The sequence below is a fragment of the Wyeomyia smithii genome, chromosome 1 (genome assembly GCF_029784165.1).
Source record: "Wyeomyia smithii strain HCP4-BCI-WySm-NY-G18 chromosome 1, ASM2978416v1, whole genome shotgun sequence".
Classification (NCBI taxonomy): domain Eukaryota; kingdom Metazoa; phylum Arthropoda; class Insecta; order Diptera; family Culicidae; genus Wyeomyia; species Wyeomyia smithii.
The window spans coordinates 133,955,052-133,963,508 of record NC_073694.1 but is presented as its reverse complement, the minus strand read 5'-3'; the positions used below and the strand labels follow the sequence as shown (position 1 = coordinate 133,963,508).

The 8,457-nt window shown below is 36.5% G+C and overlaps 1 protein-coding gene across 2 annotated transcripts in view; it reads right to left on the bottom strand.

The window, feature by feature from the left end:
- Positions 1-800: 800 nt before the first annotated feature.
- Positions 801-8,457, bottom strand: part of LOC129716945 (uncharacterized) — a 28,369-nt gene continuing 20,712 nt past the window's right edge. For both annotated transcript variants that reach the window (XM_055666789.1, XM_055666788.1), the window contains 2 exons: positions 7,714-7,839; positions 801-1,973 (listed from right to left, as the gene is read on the bottom strand). In XM_055666789.1, coding sequence (XP_055522764.1) covers positions 1,867-1,973; positions 7,714-7,839 — 233 coding nt within the window. In that variant the 3' untranslated portion in view covers positions 801-1,866. The remainder of the gene's footprint in view (positions 1,974-7,713; positions 7,840-8,457) is intronic.

The following is an 8,457-nucleotide window of genomic DNA, read 5'->3' as shown; positions in this document are numbered from 1 at the left end:
ATTTCGGTATTTTTGTTTACTGAACGCTCATAGGGGAAGCATGTGATCTGCGATGATTTGCGTTACGTAACAAAAAATCTCTGCTGAGACTCTCCAAAAACGAGCATTCTTATTAAGGCGACATCCATAAATTACGTAACGCAAAAAACCAATTTTTGGACCCCCACCCCCCCATGTGTAACGAAACGTAACGCCAACACCTTCCCCCCCATAAAAATTACGTAACGCTGCAGGAGGATTTCCTTGATAAAAATGCTCGTTTTTGAGAGTCTCTCCAGAGATTTTTCGTTACGTAACGCTGAGCTCCCCTCCCCCCTCCCCTGTGTAACAAATCGTAACGCCCAAGTATACTCCCCCTCCCCCCTATGAGCGTTATGTAATTTATGGATGCCGCCTAAGCTAATTCTTCTACAGCGTTACGTAATTTTCATGGGTGGAGGTAGGTGCTGGCGTTACATTTCGTTACATATGGGGGGGTTTCATAAATTGGGGTTTTTGCGTTACGTTAAATTATGGATGTCGCCTTAGAAAATTTGGAGTAAAACGTTGAAAGAGTGAAAAACTTTAGTTCTTTTCAGTCAGTTTTCAAATAGTGCATCTGGATTCCATATCAAATAAAAGCTCTTTAATTGTTTAATAAAATGCAACATTTGGATTCTGGACCTTTTTCTGTAGAGAAAACAGCGCCCTGATAATCACCAAGTCTCCCTCACCCGTCTAAATGCGTAAAATTATCAATGGGTGGTCCCAAAGACACGGTATATTCATAAGCACTGTGAACAATAATGTTGCAAAACATATTAACGAGTAAACTGCCGTTTATTTTGTATACGAATAAAGGAATTTATTTGTAATAGCACTTTAAATACACCACAGCCTTACACTGACTCAAGTACAATCTAAACCTTATTTTAGCTAAGTTTAATTATTTTTATATGACACTTGTGATATACATAGTTTTCTGTTGTTTCAGGTGACATCCAATATGTGAACTAGAGCGGCATTAAATAAGCAAGATTATCATTTGTATTAATTTTGAGTTAATTACTTCAACAATACTGGTGGGTTTTCAAATTATTTGGACTCATTTTTATCATTCTGCAACCTACTCAGAACTTTTCTGATTATCTAATTTTCGTATCCTGAATCATGTAACCATCTCTGAACTGCGTGTTTGGTTGTAGTAACAAAATATGCGATTCTATTTGCTTGCAAACTTGGTTCTGATTGTAAGTATTTTAAACATTACAATAGTTCACATATTGCTTCTCTCACTGAGCCACTGTACTTCCACAGTTATGTTATGCAGCACTTCTATCGGAAGCTATAATGAAAAATTCTTACCCTTTTGACAACTTTGCTTACGTCAGTTTGACTCTTCATATATTTCGCAAGAAAAACAATAATTTTGGCAACATTAGTGTTACCAGGAATCCAGAAATCACGAAACTGACGTAAGCAGAGAGGTTCGGAAATTACGAAGACGCATTATAGCACCCGTTCTTATGGTGCGTAAAAATCTGGATACACAAACCTGGTAGATTTTGCAGTTTGTATGAACCCATTTGCCGCGGAGAGAAAAACATTTTTACTTCACAATCTCAAATTCAAAATTCCATTTCTTGTTAACCGCAAGCATATCTGTTTAAAACTATGTTGCGAATCAAAGTTCGATCGATTCCTAATTAGTTTACGTTTCGAATTTATAAACCTTAAACTGTATTCGAAATTGAGTTGTTCGGTGAAACCGAACGACATAACGCGCGGGAAATGGGTTACATAGTGCACAGTCGCTTTAAATTTTTAGAATATGGCCTTGTAAATAGTACGGTACTGCAGGATAAGATGGTGCGTGTCTTTTTGGAGCTAACTTGAGAAAAGCAAAGACACGATCATGCAAAGCATTGACAGAATCCAGCTGGCCACTTGTCTTGTGATACAGGTGCGTGCCCCTGCGGAGAATTTTGCTGCGTCTGTAAATAAATACAACCAAAGAGTCATAATCTTTTCGCAACAATATCGGAAGCAAAAACTATTTTTCAATATGTACTAGTTGATAATGAAACCGAACATAGTTATCGTTTTTTCAATACTTATGCTGCGAAAATAAATTGATGATATCTTTTGCTCCTCTCTAACTAAAAAATTCTGATAATAACAAAAGAGAAAATATCTTTGCCAAAACTTTGTGTTTCAATATATTTCAATTCATAATCAATTATAAGATTTACCACGTGGGCATTTTGCATTGTAAGCAATAAAAAAAACGTCAAATTTTTTTTTTTGCAGATCAATTAACATTAAACAATGGTTTTAAATGTAAAAAGAACCGGTATGGAACTTGTATTGAATTACGTCAAAAATTGATTACTGCGATATTCTCACTCCGATTGTATAAAAAATCTTTTTGTATATTTGTTAAAATATAAATTATATTAATATAATTAATTTCGATGATAAAAAACATATTAAACAATAACCCATATGGTTACGGACCAGCATTGTCGAGATATAATCGATTTGTGGTTAACCGATCGGATTTCCGCAACGCATCACAGAGCGCGAGACAATACAAGAACAAGAACCACTTACTCGCCGTGACAGTTTCAAGGAGCGATTGCCGCTGGCAGTGATCACGTGGTATCGATGTTACTTTATTTCGATCTTGAACTACGGATTTGCTCGATTGGCTTCACTAATAAATCAAGCGTACACAAAGCAGTTTTCCCTGCCGTACGATCACGAAGCATCAGTTAAATGTTCCACTGATATGATGGGTAATTTGTTGTGGGATTATAAATAAACACAAGTTAAATGCGGCATCGATTGGCTACAAACTCCAATTTCGTTTTAGAAAAAAAAATCTCTATCCGAAAATAGATCCAAATATAGAAAGAAGTGAAAACACTTTCCCAAACACCCACATGGTCAGTTGGAATGAAGTTCATCATTTTTTCGAATGATGAAAATTTGTATCGCTGACTGGCTTTCAAACATCTTTCGAACTAGGTGTTAATCAATTTTCGATGTTATATGGACTACGGTTATGGTGCCGTTCCGTGATATACACTAGTGTTAGCGGTATTTCGTGAAACGAAGCGCGCGATACGATGAGTGATCCCAAAGACCGCTGGAAGTATCTGAACTTGCCGAGCACTTAGCACCTCAATGTTTATCTTGTGACGCTGGTCGGGTACAAAAGCATACTTGTTGCTTCACATCACATGCACGATGATGGAATGAGATCTGGATTTATTTTTGTTTGGATTGAAGGTTTTAAAGTAAATAGGATCGATTTATCGCCTACTAATAACTGAGTTATGTTTACCAAACGATATTTGTGATATATAGGTACTATCATTGAGATATATACTACTGCAAAGTCCTCTATAAGTGCAAGAATTATTTTGTTCTTTATAGATCAAAAGTGATTGATCAGTATTGATTGAATAAAAACTTCTAGGTTAAGTTTAACTTAACACGTTGCAATTCGATGTAGAATTATTCAAGTATACAGATAGTCAATTTTTGGATGGTTTTGAAAGAACGAAGTATCTTTTACCTGAATGGTACCGTTCAAAACTGCATAAAAAAATTGAAAACAAAAATTAGGCCATCGGAATCTTTATGAAAATTATCGAAAGAATTTAAAACCAAGATTTCAATACGAAAAAAGCGTACTGGAATTCAAATAGATTTTTCCGGGTTTCCGGAGTAGAAGTCAATCGTGAATCTGGTTATGCCCCTGTTCTATGTGTTAAATACGCTGAACACTCTGAAGAAAATAATATTTCGTATTTGTATTTGTTTTTGTATATTGATAGACATCAGTATATTATTTTGATAAACATCCGAACATGTTAGGATCGTTTTATACGCTAATTGAAAATTGGCATCATTAATTAACGACATAGTCACCCACTGGCGAAAAATTGGATTAACAATCTTTACATACCTTGCTACGTGAGTTTGACGAGAAATGTGTGTGTAAAAATGTCTATTTTGATACTGGCTCGAGTTTGCCATGACTATTCCAGAAACAAAAATACTAAACTGTACTTGGAACTGCAGGTCTACCATTAGCTTTGTTAGATTATAAGGCTTTAACTTTCAACTTTAACTTTTAACATTAATTTTTGAAAAGGTAACTGACACACTCAATTTATCTCGGCATACTTCCCAACAGCTGATTGAGCTCGGCGAAGTTTTGAACAAATATTACCAATAAATTTCGACGAACACTCAGCAAATATATCGATTTACCGTAAACCAGTAAGTATTGACATTTCATTTGCCAAAGTTCTTGAAAAATCCACCGAAAAATTGTAGAACATTTCGCTGAATTTATCAGCTGTTGAGTTCTCGGCAGTAAAATCTAAGTGTGTAACCCGATTGTAACCGGTGTTGGTGAACTATCACTTGTTGAATTGTACACACTTAAAATTTTTTGCCGGGGTTCGGTAATTTATTGCCGAGAACATACCACTGAGTGCTCGGTTGAAAAAATAATGACAGCTGTCACATTTTTTCGTGAATCTCGGTTCAACCTAACTGAAATCTCGGATTTTGGATATTTTGTGCCGAAATTTCAGTTTAGTGAACCGAGATTTACGAAAAAATGTGACAGCTAGGATACGCGAGTTCTCTAACTTTTCTTTTAACACTACTCATAAGCTTTTGCACAGTGTGTTCTCCGACCATTTTTACCATTTTAAGCCAATCTTTTTTAAATTTTTCAACATTGTCCGCTGGTTTGACATATTTCCTCAGCTTTACCTTGGTCAAAGCCCAAAAAGTTTCAATAGTGCGAATTTCAGGGCAGTTTGGAGGATTCATCTCCTTTGGGACACATGTGACATTATTTGTTTTATACCACCCTAGTGCATCCTTAGAGTAATGGCAGGAAGCAAGACCGGGCCAAAAGATTGGAGGATTGTAATGCTGCTTAACCATGGGTAACAACCTTTTCTGCAAACACTCTTTCACGTAAATTTTACCATTCATTGTGTCATTCGTAATGAATGGACGAGATATTTTCCCACATTCACGAATGGCCTGCCAAACCATTACCTTCTTGCCGATTTTTACGGGGTGAACGGCTTTCACTGGTCCAGGGACATCCTTTCCCTTCGGTGATGTAAAACATTGCGGTCCTGGCAGAGTCTTATAGTTCAGTTTTATGTAGGTTTCGTCATCCATGATAACACACCCCATTTTTTTGGTCAGAAGTTTGTCATAAAGGTTCCGAGCTCTCGGTTTCACAGATTCAGCTTGTTTTGGATTTCGTTTTGGCTGCTTCTACTTCCGATGGGTCTGCAGACCCATTCTTCCCTTGGCACGCATAACGTTACTCGCCGAGGTTCCAAGCTTTCTCGCCACATCTCGTACTGATACTGAAGTATGCCGCTTATAGTATTCCTTAACCTTTTTGTCCATTGTGGGATCAACAGGCCCGGGTTTTCTACCACGTCTTGAGGCATCAGTAAATAAGCACTCTTCACAATACTTCCGCAATGCGGTTTGAACTGCTCCGACACTTATAGGGGAGAACCGTACAAGACGCACCAGTTGGGTAAGATGGCCCATGCTATTAATTCCCCAAAATACTTACACATGTGGCTTTTTATGACGAAATTATTCGCTTTTCTCATAAAAACCCAGCTTCTCTGCAGTTCTCATATAAAAAGGTGTGCCATAATGACTAAAATACTCAGAAAACTGTACATTTGGCTGTGGCTATGTCCAACATGTAATTATTCATGAATTTTATTTAAGCTTTTATGACTAACTGACTAATAAATAATACAAAAAACTATGGTTCCCCTAACCTTTACAATTCTGGAGTTTATAATACTATGAGTATTTCAAATTATTTCACTAGCTTTCGTCAACTTTTACCTAAAAACATTCAAAATTAAAATTGCGACAGAATGCACTATGAAGAGCTTGCAGGAGATTGCTTGACAACTTAAAGCATGTTCCATTATTTTTGATTTTACTTTCGAGACTTCAAGTGCTTCTTACTTCGCGTGCTGATTTCTGCTAGTGGCATATTAGCCTACTGCTTTGGAGCATACTGACCTTCGTTGTGGTGCGTTTTGGTCACGAGCTTGTTTGGCGGCAATGGTAATTTTACCAAAAAAGACATTGAAATCGAGTATTTTATAATAAACTTCGTCACAAACATACAATAAATAGATCCTACAATCATACTACACGTTCAATGTCGCTTTGAAATGATTTGAAACGCTGTAAATCGCGAAAATGCTTAACTGGTGCGTATTGTACAATCCTCCCCTACCTTTTTCTCTGGCTAATTTTCTTATAGAAAGACCACTCACGGTGCCCCATTTGTGCACAAATTCGCTTTCTTTGCTCGGGAGAAAGGCCACGCATTTTCAAAATTTCGCACTAAATGTTAGAAAAAATTACAGCAACTGTTTCTTTTGGATGTAAACAACAGGACGCAGCCAACGTTTGGTTGAATACTGCACGTTGTTTGAAATGACGGTTGATCGTAAGTGTATTTATAATTATCGGAACGGTCTATATTCCACGTAGATATTAAATGTTTCATCTATTAGCACAGAAGTAAGTGGAATCCCCTTGGCAGTAACGTGTCGATTTTTTACAGTGTAATTTTGTTTTGTTTTTCAACCTCGTTTTCAACATAATTTTCAACTAAAGCATACTCAAAAATACATGTTAAATGTTTCTAATGAATAACAAAACAAAAAATTAACCAAACGAAACTACCACTGCGCTACTAAGGTGTCAGTTCAAGAGAGCGAAATAAGAAATTAGGCAATGAATGATTATCACAAAAGTCTAAATATTCATGCAATAACTTCCGCGGTATTTTTTTGGGTAAATGAAATAGACACATTTAGTAATAAGAGATTACAGCGGTTCAAACTTTTGTTGATTAGCTTGGCAAACCAGTGTTTACTTCAACTAATTGAAGTTTTCACCACTGACTTTTCCACGTTTTGTTTATGAATATCAAACAAAATATAACCCTGAAATCTAAATACAATAACAATAATCAGTCGAACTGCGGATTCCCAGCTGCAAGCCGGCATATGATCAATAAAATCAGATATCATACGAAACTAGTGTGTCGAAATTTCATTGATGGTTTAGACTCATTGGCTGAATCAAATAATATCGAAGGCACGTACACGAAATCGTTTCAAACACCGAAAAAATAAAAAAACGTAAATATTTACCTATCACCAGATTCTGTACATTTTATTGGCGCTTTTATTGCCCTGATCGCGCCTCAGTTTGTTATGGTTAAAATTGGATGTTTGCAAAGTTTCGAACTTTAATTTTGATGTAAATGCTTGTAACGAGGCTCAATGACGGCAACCAGAAAGCAGCTGAATGTTTAGATACAGTAACATTATTTATAGTTTCAGGTCCCAGATAAAGAAACTACATAAACTTGCGGTCGTTGGTTGACCTACACCACAGAAGTTGGTGCATCGTTATCTAGTTAACGATTACTTTTTGAGTAAAGTACCGCGTGCGACTCACGCTCCGGTTAAGTGATATTAGATTTAAACCAGAAAATGTTCAAATGTTTACTTCGCTGCTGGTTGAACCGTTGGTACTAATGCTTACGCTTTACTACAGAAACTATAGACTCCAAACAAGAAGTTCATCGTTTATAGTTTCAGTACGTTCCATGACTCATTTTTGATTACTTACACTCTCCTATGAGCAGCCGATCGCAACAGCATTCACGAATCTCTCGGTACTTGCTACAGGAACTGGTATGCGGCTGACATCGTTCTTTTCCTACATAGCAAGTGTGCGGAATCCATGGCAATTTTTCTGAGAACAATAGAAAACATTTTTCGCTTCAGTAAGATTTAAAAACTGGTTCATTTGAAAACAATTTGATCTAATAGAGAATCGCCTGCGTTGGTCTAAGCTAAATGACAGCAGATGAATTCAGGCATGAATAATAGCTTTAGACATCCGTTAATGTCGTTGCTCTGTGCTTCATGATCAATTGAATGCACCGTTGAACATTTCAGCTGTCTCTTAATGTCATCAATTGGAAAACTTAATCAGTGTTCAATAGGTCGTGTTTACATTCTTTTCAATAATTGTTAGTTATAGTAGAGTACTTTAGAAGAATTTGACATACGCTGCGGTACCATGTTATGAATTAATTACTTGAAGGTGAAGGTTGAGATACCAATTCTGCCGGTACTCTGATAACTGTCCCATAATGAAAAACAACATGTTGAGAAAACGGCGATTTAATATTATCCGTGAATTTTCGGATTTCCGGATTTTCCGATTACATCCAGGACCAATGACCATAACAATTCCATGGCAGCACAAGTTTAGCGTTGAGAACAAAAAAACATGGATGGAATTGATTTTACGTTATATAACTTGAAAAAAAAAGACAAAATGGGACAAAATATGCGGGTACATTTG